We start from the raw sequence: 16170 nt of genomic DNA, 5'->3' as shown, positions 1-16170 counted from the left end.
ATGTCCAATTCCCAGTCTTGTGCAAAGGCAGGAGGAGGAGATTGAAGGGGGGAGGGAGAAGTGTAAGAATAGAGACGGTACATTTTTGGGACCTGGGACTCTGAAACTTTAATGGACGTCTGGCTGCTTGTGTCGGCACTTCTGGGTCTGGAAGCTCTCTTAATACCTGGCTTTGGAGATGTCAAATCCTTGTTTCATCTCTCTCCCTGTCAGCTTTGTTTACACCATGTGCAACCTTCTGCCTGTTCCAGGCTTAGATAGAGTATTAAAACCACCACCAGATCTCACCTCAGCATGATTTCAGTGAGCATTTAAAAAGTGTGTGATGGTCTGTCACCACAAAGCATAACATCATATTTAGGTTGGTTAGGATGTAAATGAGTCTCATCATAAGACTAACGGAGGAATTATGAAGAGTTTTGTTCCCATCGCTGTAGTAATGATGTGGAAAAACTGCTTAGCTTGTAATCTGAAGTTCAAAGAGAATCCGCTTTGGTCCCGAGCATCTTCTCAACGTACATTTTCTGTAGCAACAAAGAGATGCGAGTAAACTGAGGTTTACATCGTGAATATTTGATCTGCTCCACGTTCAAGTGACAGACTTTGTGCCGGCGCTCGGCTGCACTTGTCTGTCCTTGCAAATCAGGGTTAAATGCATATTTTATGTTTGAAATATTTGTGGGTGCACTCGATGTTCCGTAACAGAGATGGAACGGCAATGAAACTAATGGAAGCGTGTTGCCTAAACCACAGAAGTGAGCCAGCATCCAGCAGCACTGGGATGTTTTTGCACTTGAAGAATGTGTCAGTGACGGGAAACCTGTCCCGGTGTAAGAAATGGGTCCATAGCAGGGATTTCACACAGCACTGAAGCTGCTGTCTGTCAAAGGTGCTCCAGCTTGAACTGCTCCACAGCTGACATCACAGTCCATCTATTTTTCATGGCCAACATCTGCTTGGCTTGCTACATTGTCACTATGGATTGCATCAGCTTCCGCAGATTCCATGTATAAAACCAACACATGAAAGGCGACTAGAGAAGTTTTTTGTTTGTTTTTGAACACATGCTATGATATAAATGACAGAATTATTTCATCCACTCAAACAAAAATTCACTTAAAAAAAGATTTGGTTTAATGTCCTGAAAAAAATAAATAATTGAGGAATTAAATCAGAGGTCTTTAAACTTAAGAGTGCTGACTTTATGTTTGTGTGAACTGGAAACATCATAGATCATAGGTCTTTCACTTTATCTTCAGAAAGAGTTTTAATGTGTGATCTTTATGCCACAAGTGATTTCTGGTAAGCTTTTGGTGTTTAGCGCTAAAGCTCATGCTTGTATACGAATTTGGTAAAAGTTCAGTTGGTAAACCTTCAACTGAAAATGAAGAAAGACAGACGGAACAGAAAGAACTGAGGTTCACTGGAATTGGAACATGATCCATAGTGTTACATGGAATTTTCAATTCAAAATACACAAATGATAACAATGAGTGATTTGACGTCTGTGTCAGGCAAGAGTGTTAAGTCTCATTAGTTTTTTTTTGTGGTGTAATTAAAATTGTACGAAAATATTATACATATAACACAGAGGATAAACAATAAACAGATGTGATGTGGTTATTTTTAAAACCTTAAACTTATTGTTAAGAAGCCAGACCTCCTATATACGTTTTACAATAATAATAATAATATATTCATTAAAGTCATTAAAAATGGTGATGAGCATGTCATGGTTAACTATCATAATTAGTAGATACATTATTTGTGAAACAATGTGATCTATGTGTTGATAATCTGCCCATTTTCAATACAGTTAATCAGTGAACATTAGAAGTATGTGATATATTCACACTCATATAATTAAAGGGCAGTTTCACCCATTTTTTTCACGACTTGGTTAAATGAAGAATAAACCTAAAATCATTATGATCCTCTGTTTGTTTAATTTGGCCACTTTTTGTGTTTGTTTTTTCCCCCAGAACTTGTTTTCATAAAACATAAAAGAAAAAAACCCAGTACAGAGCAGTGTAGGGCTTCTATTTTCTTTGAAGGAAGTGACTTTAACTTCAACTTTTTGTCAATTTTATTAATTGTTTCCCTCCGTTATTGTGAGACTAAGACATGTAATCATAACATACTTTTCTCTGGAAATGAGTCAAAAACTGTATATCCTTTGGGTGAAGTGGCCCTTTAATTATATTCTCTAAACTATAATAGCTATAACTACTAATGCTAACCACCCCCTCCCTCTCCACTGCAGTCACTTTGTGTTCCAGCATGAAAAAATATTTTCCTCTCCTCCATGTCATTATGAAAATAAATACAGTCATTTCTTGAGCAAAAATACAGCTGATTCTGAAAAATGACTTACTAACAAGGATCAGTCAATTCCATTTGTGTGTGTGTGTGTGTGCATGCATATGCGCTTGTGTAAATGTCTGTGAGTGCTGATTCTGTGGTTTCCTTTTACATCACGGTAAAAAAGAGCTAGCTGCTTTCACTGCAGCTCAGTTTGAGGGCTTTCAGACTGGTAATTTTCAGCATAAACAGACATATGCTTCCTTTAAAAGAAAGAAAAACATGAACATAAAGCACTGGTGCTGTCGCGCACAATGTTTTAAAGCCGTCATGATGTAAGCATTTGTGTATGTTGTGTTCTCTCTGCCTGGAGGACAAACATAAAGGCGGCTACATTATAGGCACTTAATTGAAAGAGCTGCTTAAAATATATATTTTCTTTAAGAGAGAGAAAATTTGCAGGTGAAGGCCTGGGGCTTCGGTGCAAGTGTGAGTGTGGGCTGCAGCTAGATGCGTGTTAGCTCGCCTTAAATAAAAGATTAACCTGCATGTCCCTGGCGTGTTATGAGAGCACCAGGCAGAGGCAGTTGTGCAAAGCCAGGCAGACGGAAAGGTAGGCAAACAGGCAGACAAGTGGGGAGCAAGGAAGACACCCAGAGGTAGTTTTAGTACCAGCTGAAGTCAGCAAGGGTGACAGACGAAGCCAGAGTGTGGAAGTCTGCCCATACCCTCTCGTGCGTCATGCCATGCTGCTGTCCCTGGAGCTGACAGGAGTAAGTACACAGGAAGCGGAGAAGACGCTGAAGACCTGTCTGTCTGTGCTGCCTCTGAAAGGCTGACATGCTCACACCTTGTCAGTAAACACAGCTCCATCAATACTGATGGGAAACACACTGCGGGAGGTACAGTCATAGGGAGAGTGTGAGTTTGCTTAAATAGGTGGATTTTAAATAATCAGGAAAACAAAATAATATTGTAATTATTTTTGACACAAACTGCATTTAGGATATGATTCAAATTTGGAACGGAAAATTCTGTTGACTAATGTGAAGAGAAACATTTTTGGGCCAGCGCAATTCTGCCCCGCTGCAGAATTTCATCATAAAGCTAATTTATCATACATTTGATCTTAATAATTTTTGAGGAAGATGCTCTTTGATCTTAAAGCTCACATAGAGTGGTCATGTTGCACATATGTTAGTTATGGAGGTCTACTTACAAACATTAACTTGTTTTTATGGTCAAAAACCTCCTAGTTGCTGTAAATGAGCCAATAGAAATCTCTCCTTACTGACGCTCTCCTCAGCCGCGGTGTTTCGGACTGAAATCTCACACCCAGAAGACAGACTGTGTTGTGATTGGCCAGCCAGCGTAGAGCCTTCCCAACTGTCTTGTGATTGGCCAATACCTGGAAGTGACATAATTAGCACACCAGCTCTCAGAAGTGCGGCTCCCCCCTCTGGAACAGTGGATGCACTGCAACTACAACAAACAATGTAACCACTCTTATTTGTGGTATATGCATTAAAAAGAGGCTTGAATAACGACTGGCATATACTTCACTTTTGTCATGATAAAATACTGACTATTTTCCAAGTACATCTGTGGTAAAATTCAGTGAATTTATTCATATTCTCAAACTTGTTCAACACTCTTTGTGTGCTATTCACACGGCATAATAGAATATGAAGGCATAAAGGCAGCGGGGCCTTATTATTCCTATCAAAATGAATAATATGTAGCTACAGAACTCTAACTATCCAACAGACACATTCAAAGGTTTTGTTCTGAAATGTCGGCGCTGTAGAAAAAATATCTCTCCTCTCTCAAACTTTACTTACTCAGATGTTGTGATAAAAACTGGCAGAAATTGGCTGTTCTTGCCAGTGTGCAAATACAGAAAGAAGAAAAGGCACAGGTGTGTGTATCAGACTCAAAATAAATGGTGCTCTCTCTTTACTCTTCCCGCAATCCTTCTCTCTGCAGTGCTCACAAACCAGTTGTTAATGATATGAATGCCTTTTAGACAGTGTGACGCCTCTTAATGGATATGGGGGTACTTTGTTTCCTTAAAAGTCTGCACATGGAAACTGCGCCCATGGGACAGCGAAACAGGTAAACAGCACAGGTATAGAGGAGATGGAGGGAGTGCAGGATGTATTTAGAAGTTTTTTGTGCTGATGCTAAGTCCTTAGAGAGACCTTGTTCAATGCAGAGAACTTCCCTAAATGGTTCAGAAGTGAGCGGACTAAGAGTCCCCATTAAGGGCTTGAGCAAGTTTACACCAATTCTGTTTGTTTTTAAAGTCTCTCCAAATACCTGCTGTTAGCTCGGTACCTCACTACTGCTGCGTGGCAAATCACACTTAAGGGGAAAATCGGGTGGTGAGGGAGCACGGTGATGGAGATGATGATAGCAGTTGGTATCAGAGTGTTATTTTTGTACACACTCTGCTCCATTATCCTGGTGTATCAGACTCTCAGGCTCCATTTTGTGGCTCATTATGAAGGAAGAGGAAGATGGTTCTGAAGTGGAATCACAGAGCTGCAGAAATGTGCTTAAAACAACACGAGACGACAGGAGCAGCTGCGCCAGTGGTCATCTCTGCTGTACAGTCACCACTACAGGGCCTTTACTTTAACTTAATCTGTTACAGGAAATCGGAACTCTATGATTTTATAACTCTGCATGTGAATGTTTACTCTTTGCGTTGCTTGTTTGCCTGCGATCCAAGAATGGCTTGGTGATCTCGACTGGCTGGTGCTCTTTAATGAGATTATCAGGAGAAGAGTGTCAGTAAGTAGGATCTAAAATGAAAGCCATTATGGAGCATTATCACAGAGCTGCATCCCCCCTCCCTCCCTCACCGCAATCCATCTGCTGTATGGCCACCCACGCAGACACTATGCCCAGATTATAGCCACGATTAGCAACGCGAAGTGCTGCTTAATTTAAACACCTCTGGAGAACATGTGGCACTTTGCTGCGTTGCTGTGTTGCAGCTCTTTAACGCACACCAAGGGCAGAAGATGAAGAATGTCATTTGAAAATGTTCGGTTTATTTGGAGGGATGTAACACCATGGGTATACGGGTGAATGGTTCATTTTCAATTCTTTACGTGTTTGACTAGATTTAGCGCAAAGTTTACGTTGTATCTACACTGTCACTTGGATAAAGTTGTCAGTCTATCTGTCGAGCCAGATCTGATCTAGGAACTCAGTGGGGGCCATTTTCAGGAATTTTTCAAGAAATATTAAAGGATCTTTAATTTTCAAGTACATGCAGAGTGCTAACATCTATGAACAGGCACAAGTTTATGGATCAAACAACTAAATACGTATAATAAGTATCGGAGGACGTATTGGAGGAATTATCTTTGGAATTGCCAGAATTCTATATCATACTATACTTATTCAGACTTACTGAATGCACCTTCAATTATACGGTGGCTGAGCAGACCATAATTCCAGTTCATGAAAAGTTGAGAATCTTGGGAACCACAACACTTAACTTAAAGGTGCCATATGTAAGAATGTGGCCAAAAACGGTTGCTACACTCAAATTCAAAATACCGAGGGCTTTTAGGTTTCGTTTTCTCCGCCACTGTAGCTCAGACATAACTGGCAACCCGTGGTTGCTCGGCAGCTGAGACTCTACTGACTGCAATGATTGGTAGACGGCGGTAAGTGGCGCCACATGCCTAAACATGATTTCAAAACATAATTTTTTAATGCGAATGTTTTGGCTGTACTGTTGTTGTTGGTGAGTTCAGTTTGTTATATGAACATTATTCCTGAGTCTCTGTGACATATTAGGAGGATATGTTATTTATGGCCAGTTGCTTTAGATTTATTACATAATGCACCTTTAAACATATAAAGAGTTTCCATTGTTCACCTGTGATTTTGTCACGAACCAGCTTGCAGGACTCGATCTCCCCAATGCTACCGAACAGGCTGCGGAACTCCTCCTGGGTCATGTTTTGGGGCAGGTAGTTGACAATGAGGTTGGTCTTGCTGTCGTCGTTTGTGGGGCCAGTCTGCATGGGCGAGGGGCAGCCGCGGCTGTTGGTGGTCGGTCCATTGGCCGTGGTGCCGCCTCCACTGGGGCCATTTGTCACCGGAGCCTCCATGTTACTGATGATCTGGAGCAGGGCGAAGAGGAGGAGGAGTAGGAGAGGGAAGAAAATAAAGGAAAAGGAGAAGGCATTTATTAGTAAAGGCTTTTGGTCTGAATTTAGCAATTCATTTAGAACAATGAATTACAAGACTTTTCCAAAATTACTTTTACAGAAGCATGACTTTTGTGACATTAAGGCAGATATGAATGAAAAGGACTTTTAAAAGCATTTTATCCAGATATTGCAGATAAATAAGATTTGCTCATACAGATGTAGTACATGTTTTGGTATTACTGTATAAAACATTGTTGCCATTAATAGATGGAGGGATTCAAAGGTTATAGCAGCAGAGAAGGTAATGTGAAGAATTATTGAGGTGAAATTTATCAGCTCTCAGTCTTTTCCAGATTGTCATCGTATAAAGTCCTTTCAGATCAGGAAAGGTGTGTTATTGCAATATATTTATAGGGTTTTGTGTCAGTGTGTCAATGTCACGTATTATCAGCCTTTAATCTTAACATTAAAACAGTGCTCAACACAACGTGGCACAAGAGACAAAACATAACATGGATGAAACTGTAAACTCGTGACAAATCTCTAAATACAGAAATAAACACGACTAATACGATACACGGAAGATAAAATGACAAAATATTCATGAGAACACTCAGTGCATTGCTCTGTGACGGGTGCCGAGGTTTGTGGGAGGGGACAGCGTCGGGGGGAGCTGTTCAGTGCTGATGCTGCTGCTGATGCTGCTATGACAGACAGAAGTTTGTGTTTTTCATATCTTTCTCTACAGAGCATCTCAGGATCAAAGTGTTCACGAAAGAACTGTGAGCTTTGGTGCAAGTGTGAGAAAACAGCAAGGAGAAGGTGAGAAGGAGTGAGAGTCAAAATTCAGGAGGCTGAAAGACATGGGTTGCACTTTGCTTCTCTAGCACAGCACTTTGATACTTATTTAAAACAAACGCTTATTCAGAGCGAACATGTTTCTCCGACAAAAGGAACTAGTGAAGTGAAATTAGTCATACGTCTCCATAACCATTTTTTTTTCAAATCAAATTAATGGCTTTTGTGTGTGAGGGGAGACGATGGTAAAAGAAGTCAAGAATAAAACAAAGGACTGAATGGCATTAAGACAAAATAAAGAAGAAAGAAGATGGCGGTGATGTTCTAAAAGCATAGACCGTATCATTCTATTCTGATGCTTGGCCAAGCAGAGGACCATAAAGTGGCTGCTGATGGATTATTCAATTTATCAATTTATCCTTTTAATAACTGTAGTTTCACCTTTTACTGATATTACATCGCATGATCCCTGTCTAATATCTATATATTGTTGTTGTTGGTACCATTTATGTTTCTTCCGAAATTGCTGATGAACTACAAAACATCTACGTCCCTGCCCATTTAAACTCTGCCAGTGATGTTGCTCAACTGTAATGACCTAACTTGCTGAAATCCAATTTAAGATGCAAAGTTTCTTTCATCCTTATCATTTTTTTTTTTTTTTTAAAGTCATCACTCCGCTCCCTCCCTTTCCCCTGCTCAACCATTCAGCTCTGGATCTATTTATAACTCTTCCAAAGTACACGCAGACAGGCTGCACTTGGAAGCAGTGCTGGTTTTAGCAAAAGGAGAAAATGGCACGAGTCATACTTCACTCTATTTCTGGATTATCAAAAGAATGGACCTGCGGTCTAATAATATATCTCAAAATCTCCCAGTTTGTCCAAAAGTAGTTTAAAAAAACAAAACATTGTAATTTACAACATACTCCTCCACCAATTATGTAAATCAATATGAGGGTTATTTTCCTTCAGCTTCTCCCTATTTTCTTGAACTTTAACATTACAGAAACTATCTCCATGATATTTATGATGCAGCATAAACACACGGTGTTGGATGTATGGAATGGAAGAGCATATTCTCTCTCTGTCTCCCTCTCTCAAAACAATGGGCCAAACCCACAGCAGCAAACGGTGTAAAAGTTTTCAAAATGAGAGCCGCATGCAAATTTTTTCTTTTGACGATATCTTTTCCTAATCACTCGCCACTCTACCACAGCAGAGATACAGAGACAAACTGTGAAAGACAGAGGGGCAAAGAGAGAGAGAAAGAGTGAGTGTCGTGGAAGGAGAAACTGGTATGTACCCACAACCGAAATGATTGGAAAGAGGCCTTATTAAATCTGTTTACATTCCCTGCTAGGCTCCATTCTGTCAGTGAGTCTTTCAACTCCATGGGATGTTTCTGAGGAGTTTTCATACCAAAATGGCTGCTTCTAATTAACAGGGACCTGCGGAGTCCCAGTGGCCAATTATATTCCTCTCCTTGTCCCTGCCCACCAGCACTTGTGTGGCTCAGCAGTCCACTTCATGTTAGTTGTGAACACTCTAGCTGTCCCTGCTCTGCCACTGTGGAGCCCAGCAGTGTGGACTTATTGCATGCCCTGCTGACTGGGTACAACGCACAGGCTTCTCAGGCTCTCTTTATTCTTATATTACTGTGATTAGGACAAAGAGCTAACACTGGCCCTTTTCCTCTCAATAATATGAGTAGACAGAAACCAATTGTTATCACATAAATCTGAGAGAGCATGAATTTCTGTTTCAAGCTGTTATATACCCAGAGGTAATTGTATTAGGTTCAATAGCCAGGATTCCTTTTTTATTTGTTTTTTTTTGCTGTGGGTGCAATTGATCAATAATTCCATAATAACCTTTTAGCATTATGTAATTACACTGATCTGAGAGAAAGAGAGAGAGAGAGATCTAAAACTTGTGCATCTTGTCTGGGCTCCAACAACAGCTCTGCAGACAGGTCCCTGCAGTGGAAAGTTTAGTGCTTATCCAGCATTAGCAACAACTGCCTACCCTGCAAAGAAACCTTAAACCTGATAGTCTAAAGGGGAAAGTTCAAGAAATTCAATGCAATTACAGTACAATGTCAGTTTTGGCAGAGATTCTGAGAGATGGTGAGCATACGAAACAAGTGCTTTTTTTCCAGTGCTCCTCCAAATAACTTAAGCAATAATCTATATTTTTAGCCGTCCTTCTTACTGCATCTAAAAACACTGGCATGTGATGCTGAATTGGTTCGGCTAAATTCAAACAATGTGGAAGCTACAGTGCATGGGAGGAACCGATCACTATAAAGACGGATTTTTACTGGGCGCGTTACCGCCGCAGCACGTCAGCGGCGCGGTTTTTTCTTCGTCCTCTGCCCAGCATCAATCCCCACTGGGCGTGTAACAGCAGCGGCATGGTGCCTTGGGAGCCAGTGGTATTCACGGAAAATCACACCATAATCTCGAACGGACCCGAGTTCGCGAGATCCCGCGATGGACTGTGTGTATAAAGGAAACGACAACACAGCTTCTTTCATTCTCCGACGTGCAAGAACTGTTGATCTGGTGTCATAAATTACTATATGTTTCTCCACTTCAACAATCAGTCTCTCGTCGTACATTATGACTCTCTGAGACGCTCTGATTGATTGACTGTTGACCTGGTAGCACCGGTCACGACGTAATGTTGATGTGAAGTTGTGATAGGCTATATGACCTCATTGATTAGAATGGAAGCTATTTGCAACGGCGACCGCGGCACGTGTGTGAGACAAAGAGCAGTTAGAAGCAGTGAGCAACCTGAGTGAAGTCTGCAAGGAGTGAAGCTGAGGATCCATTACAAATGCACACAGCTAGAGCTAAGCATGTTTAAATGACTGATTTGAGTTATATAGCATATATGGATTTAGAAAATACTAGACATAAAAGTGCAACATTCTCGATTCTCAAACATATACAGAACACTTTAAACCCCAGTCCTTCCTCCTGCTCTTTGTCTGTCTATCTCATTCACAAATCCCTGCTCCAGTTCCTACTGTCTCAGTCAGCAGCATCACCACCACCACCACCTCCTCTCATGTATGTAAACACATTGCAATATCAGATCTTATCACTTCATGGGTGTGTAAAATGGCAGGGCCATCCATTTGACAGCAGCAGTCTCCTTACCATCTTTGGCTGTGTCAGCAATCCCTTCTCTGCCCAGCCCTGGAGCTGTGGGAGCTCTGCCTGACGCCACTGTGTCTCTGTCGACCCCTGTGGAGCAGAGCACAGGGAGGGAGGGACGTACATCCCATCGTCAACATCATACACTCACTTTGCAAGGTTAAGGTTGTAGAGGGAATTGGGGGAATGAAGGGAAATGGTAACTCACTATAGGAAAACACATGAGCACCTTTGAAGTTATCCCACAAAGCAAACTAAAAACAAAAACAAGTGGATTTGTGTGTGTGTGTGTGTGTGTGTTTTGAAAATTGTGAAGAATAAAAAAGATGAAATTGTGTGGTTTAAAATGTGGCTCATATTTTCTTTTGAAATGGCTATTATTGCAGCCTGTTTTAACACCTGACTACCTTCACTTTGAACTGAATAAAAAAGTGTGTGTGTGTGTGTTGAAGGCAGCAGATTGGTGTGGTGACTGCAATGACCTTGGCAGAGTAATGAGGGTTTCCCCTTGTAAACAAGCCTGTGGTTGAAGAGACAGAAATGCCACAAATGAGCAGGAAGTCTGTTCACTAGCTCTCCAGAGCAGGGGGCTTAAATGCCTGCAGCTATCCACGGATGCTACAAGCAGCCAATTTAGCAGGAGAGGGGGAAGAGAAGAGGGATGACCTCTGCCTTCATTTACTCCTTCAGAGAGATGAGGAGCAGGAGTGAGGGATCAGATGGGAGGAGGAAGAAAAGGCAAGGGCTGAGTAATGGGGAAGACACTTTCAATACTTCAAAGTAAGAGAGAGACAGAGGTGGGGGGGGGGGATTTCTGTACACGTTCTGTTGTCAATGTGCCTTGTAAACTTAGACAGGACTGCATAATGGAGGGCTAAATGAGAGTGAACTCTCAGCATTAAAGGAAGGGGGGGAAAGGAAGATGAGGCGGAGCAGTGAGGTCAGGGGGAAAAGGATTTGGAGGACAAAGGATTTTGTGTGTTCTTGCACAGAAGTATTGGTGAATATTTTCCAAATGACCACACAGAAAAAAATAAAATAATAAGAGCCACCTTTGTTTTAGTCGGTGTGTAAAAATATACAATATTCAATATCACATTCACATTCTACTACAGTACATACAAACATTGTGAAAGTGAGTGAGGTGTAGGGCTGAACAATTAGTTGTTTTTAAATCAAAATTGCAATTTGTTCTATGTTTTGTGCAAATTAAAATGATAAACATGTTGGAAATAATTCAAGCAGTATCTTAAAGTTATCTTTTCTCAATCTTGCATTAGAATATACCCGATTAAAGTTCCAGTGTGTGGTTTAATTCATTTACCATCACCGGAAACATAAGAGCGGTTGTATTTTGTATTGCAGTCGAGTCTGCCATGATGTAGATGTATTCATTGCAACTTAAATCCTATAGATTTGTCTTTTACACAATCAATATTACACTGAAAATGAAACTATATTGTCAATCAAATCACAGTCACCACAATTTTAATTTTAAGATGGCAAGCTTCCCTGAAAAAAGCAAACGTTAGGCAGAGGTGAAACATCAAAAGCATTTTTCACCGATTCTGAAAAGGCCATTGTTTTACATGTGGTGTTCAAATGTGGTGATATGAACGTACGAAGCAGCAAGCGGATGTATATGAGTTTCCATTTCAACAAATTTCAACAGCTAATGTATATAGTGCAAGGGAGCATAATGTGGGCAAAAGGACTATTGCGTTTCTTTGAAGCACATGTAAGTCGCTGCATCCCATTTTAAAAAACTCCTCGGTGCTCAATATTTAGTGCTCAACCATTTGTTAAAACAGTTTCTCTCTTTCTCACTCACACACACATATAATTTCATCTTCCTTCATATCCTTTCTGTCCTCGTGTTTATCACATGAACACACACACACATGCATCTTCTGATAAAATCTCAAATAACACTGGAATAAGAGTGCAATGCAATTACATTCACTAACCACTGAGATGAAAAAAAAAAAAAAAAAGCTCTCATGGATACAGTTTCAATTATTCAGGGAATACATTTCAGTTGGTGCTCAGATGCTGGGAAAACTTATTATATAATCAATACACTCTATAAAGCCATTAATATTTGATGCCACAAAAGTGCTTCCTGTCTCCTTGGGCAACTGGCCAGTAGTGCCTGGGTGCTGCAGTCGAATAGGATGAGCCTTAACAGCCTACAGCAAGGAAGGGGAGTGTGTGTTTGTTTTCCTCTCTCTAACAGTCGGAAAATACCAAAGGCACAGACAGATTTCTTATAGAATTATTGTATGTGATTTCATTTTACGACGCGTTCTTCCATAGTGTGCACACAGTTCATCGCTCTCTCCTCGCAGCCCTGTATGTCACATATATGGTCAATTGTCAATTTGAGGTTTATTTTTTTTTCTTCCTTTCCTGTCCTTTTCACCTTCCTCACTCCTCCACTGCTTTTACACCATAAAACCACCACTTTATACTGCTGTCCTGGTGCAGGCTTCTTCTCTTCTCTCCCCTATTCTCTCTACAGAGCTTAGACAATCAATTTATCCTGACTTGTCCAGGATAGATGGAGACTGCGGAGTAGACGGTCTGCTGCAGGAGCTCTCCACTGATAGCCACATCGCCTGGCAGCAAAAAAATGTCTCACCCTCTGGCTGCAGATATTTTAGATTTCCTGACACATTTATATTTGTATAATATTAGTCGTTCAAATTTGAAAAAACAAACAACAGAGATGTTAAATCAAATAAATGGATTCATACAAACGTAGAGCAAGGGAATCTTCAATAGCAATATTTATTTTTAAGAAAACGTTATATTAAAATTAAAAAATATTAAGTATGGTAAAAAGTTTAACATATTGACAAGATGCTGTATTTATACATAGTGGAACTATTGAAAGATAAACATTTTCTGCGCATGAATACGTTTAAAACAACAAATAGCTGGATTCCTTAACTTTTAGGAGCAACAATCAATACTTAAAGGTACCATATGTAAGAATGTGGCCAAAAACGGTTACTACATTCAAATTCAAAATACAGAGGTCTTTTAGGTTTCATTTTCTGACCTAACTGGCAACCCGTGGTTGCTCGGCAGCTGAGACTCTACTGACTGCAATGATTGGCGCCACATGCCAAAATATGATTTCAAAACATAAACATGATTTGCAGCCTTTTTTTAATGCAAATATTTTGGCTGTACTGTTGTTGTTGGTGAGTTCAGTTTGTTATATGAACATTATTCCTGAGTCTCTGTGACATATTAGGAGGATTTCATGGCCAGTTGCTTTAGATTTATTCCATAATGCACCTTTAATTATTTATTGTAATATTTTTTTATGCTCCATCCAAACTGACACTGGAATTATTGTTGCCACAAAGCAGCTATGAAACTCACAGAAACACTCACTCCCTCTCCCCCCAAAAAACTCCAAAAATTAGAGTTTCTATCAAACTGACTGAAACACAAAGAGGTTAATATGACTTTACTATCTCAGTCTCTTGGCCGGTTCAAGTTTCCAGTAAAGCTCTCTGAGCTATTGATTTTTTATTTTTCTCTCTCCCCCCTCTCTCTCTCTCTCTCTCTTTATTCCTGGCCACCTGTCTCTTGCCGTCTCTCCACCTCCACCAGCGTCCTCCGAGCTCTTGCAAAAACGTCCTGCAGGTCAGACGGATGCTGAGCCGGATCAATCATGGAAAGTAATCTGGGACGCCTCATGCACGCAAACGCGTACACACACACACACACACACACACACACACACACACACACACACACACACACACACACACACACACGCATACACACACCCCTCAACCATTGCACTCTGGCCTGCCTGCCTCCAGTCTCATCGATCTGCATCTACTTTACTAAATGGATTCCTTTCTTCTTCTATCCTCCTCCACCTCTTTTCTTTCTGTGTGACTCGGAATAATAAATGTTCCAGACTGTGTATGTAAGCAATTTTTCATTTAACTTTGGCTTGACCCCCCCCCCCCCCGCCCGTTTTCCCTTTTGTGATGTTTCATTCGTCAGTGAAATTGATACAGCTCTCCCCTGCGCATCCTCTCAGCCCTTGGGTAATCGGCGTACACTTGTGAAAGGTCAGAGTTCAGGAGATGACGGGATACAACCTATAATTTTATCTGACGTATTATACACTTTTCTAGGTATTTTGCATTTAAATGTTAGCTGATGCAATGTGGCGTACTCTACTGTATTCAAATGTGCTTCTTTGTTGTTATTTACTCTAAAACTTTATACCGTCTTTCTGCAGACCTGCAGTGCCACACACATATCACCATATTTTCTCTCTCTCTCACACACACACACACACACACACACACACACCGACACACACACTTTGCGCCTCTCCTTTGCTCAGCCAAACTGTAGGCGGAACAGGAGCCATTTGTCCACTGGCTGTATCCCAACTCTGCACCAACGCATGCAGAAAATTTGTGAGCATCTTGACTCTGGAGATGACACTTCAATTTGTGCAGCTCCGGTGACTGATGCTCTGCAGTTCCTCCCTTGTGGGGGTGTGAGATCAGCTGGACACCTGCCGAGCTATTTGGATGAAGCCTACAACACTGGGACTGGGCCTTGGAACTGAAGGCCTGGCCTTGCCGGTCAGCCCGTCCCTCAGCCCCAGCCCTGGCCTGGCCTGGCCTCTCAGGTCCTCATCAAAGTTCCCCGCGGTTTCAATACTGTGCCAGGAGCAGTCCCTCACTTGATGCCCATGACCCCTATTTTTCTATCACGGCCTGAGCTGCAAATCAACGTGGCCACAACATTCAAACTGCAGTGCTCCATTGAACCAAATAAAATCCCCACCAACAGCTTGCCAGCCTTTGTTCCCGCTCTCGCAGCTGCAGCCAGCATGTCTGCTTCCAGCTCAGTCAAATCAGAAAGATGTTGCTGTGCATCAATGTGTGTCTGCCTGTCCCTGGGTGTGATGTAAAGGAGTGAACATTGTTGAGGCTCTTGGGCATTATGGTGGATTAAAAGAGGCCAAATCACTGTCTAATCCCCGACATGGGATCCCGTCCTTAATTAAATGTCATCAATGTGGTTAAAAGTTTCAGCTGAGATGATATCACAATAATCTGTAGGGCCTATTTGGGATGTATTAACCATATTTCTGTGGTTTGTGAGCACAAAGGAAAATTGAGAATTAGAGTAAAGGAGGAGAGATAGTAAGAAAAGCTTCCATCACACCTGCCATTCAATTCTTCTTTTTTATAACTTAAATGCGGTTGCCACAACAATGCTAAGTTCTAACCTGGTTACATTTACTCTCTGTTCTCTGAATAAATAAATACAAGTCCATGCGAGAGCATCTAAAGCATTGTGATGCCAAAAAAACAGCACTATTTATAATTGCATTGCAGGGGAATAGCTTATGCTCCCGTGCAGTACTCATTTCCATGCTGAAGTAGCTTTTAGCTGGATGGGATGATGTAGAAACAGACAGTAAGGTAAGGAAAACAGGCGAGCTGATCCATCTGACTCAGCACCATGTGTCGTGAGTGAGGACGCCACCTCCACAAGTAGCTGGCAGGTGAATGCAGCCATGCACCTGTGCAGGCAGCCGGCCATCTCTGCGAGGATGGCCTCTCTCTGTCTTGAGCAATACACCAGTGTATGTATGTAAAGCACAGATTCACTCAACTCAGCCACCTGCAGGTATCATATGTCATATATCACCACATGTCAGATATGACCAAATTC

At 41.3% G+C, this 16170-nt stretch overlaps 1 protein-coding gene across 7 annotated transcripts in view; it reads right to left on the bottom strand.

Moving 5' to 3' along the window:
- elavl4 (ELAV like neuron-specific RNA binding protein 4) overlaps positions 1 to 16170 on the bottom strand; it is a gene marked incomplete at both ends in the record, with an annotated part of 69027 nt that overhangs the window by 30761 nt on the left and 22096 nt on the right. For 4 of the 7 annotated variants that reach the window (XM_083887950.1, XM_083887949.1, XM_083887951.1 and 1 more), the window contains 2 exons: positions 6200 to 6446; positions 10444 to 10530. In XM_083887950.1, coding sequence (XP_083744076.1) covers positions 6200 to 6446; positions 10444 to 10530 — 334 coding nt within the window. The remainder of the gene's footprint in view (positions 1 to 6199; positions 6447 to 10443; positions 10531 to 16170) is intronic. The other 3 variants (XM_083887953.1, XM_083887954.1, XM_083887955.1) reach the window with 1 other exon arrangement.

Source organism: Microchirus variegatus (genome assembly GCF_963457635.1).
Source record: "Microchirus variegatus genome assembly, chromosome: 4".
Classification (NCBI taxonomy): Eukaryota; Metazoa; Chordata; class Actinopteri; order Pleuronectiformes; family Soleidae; genus Microchirus; species Microchirus variegatus.
This window is presented reverse-complemented; position numbering and strand designations above follow the sequence as displayed.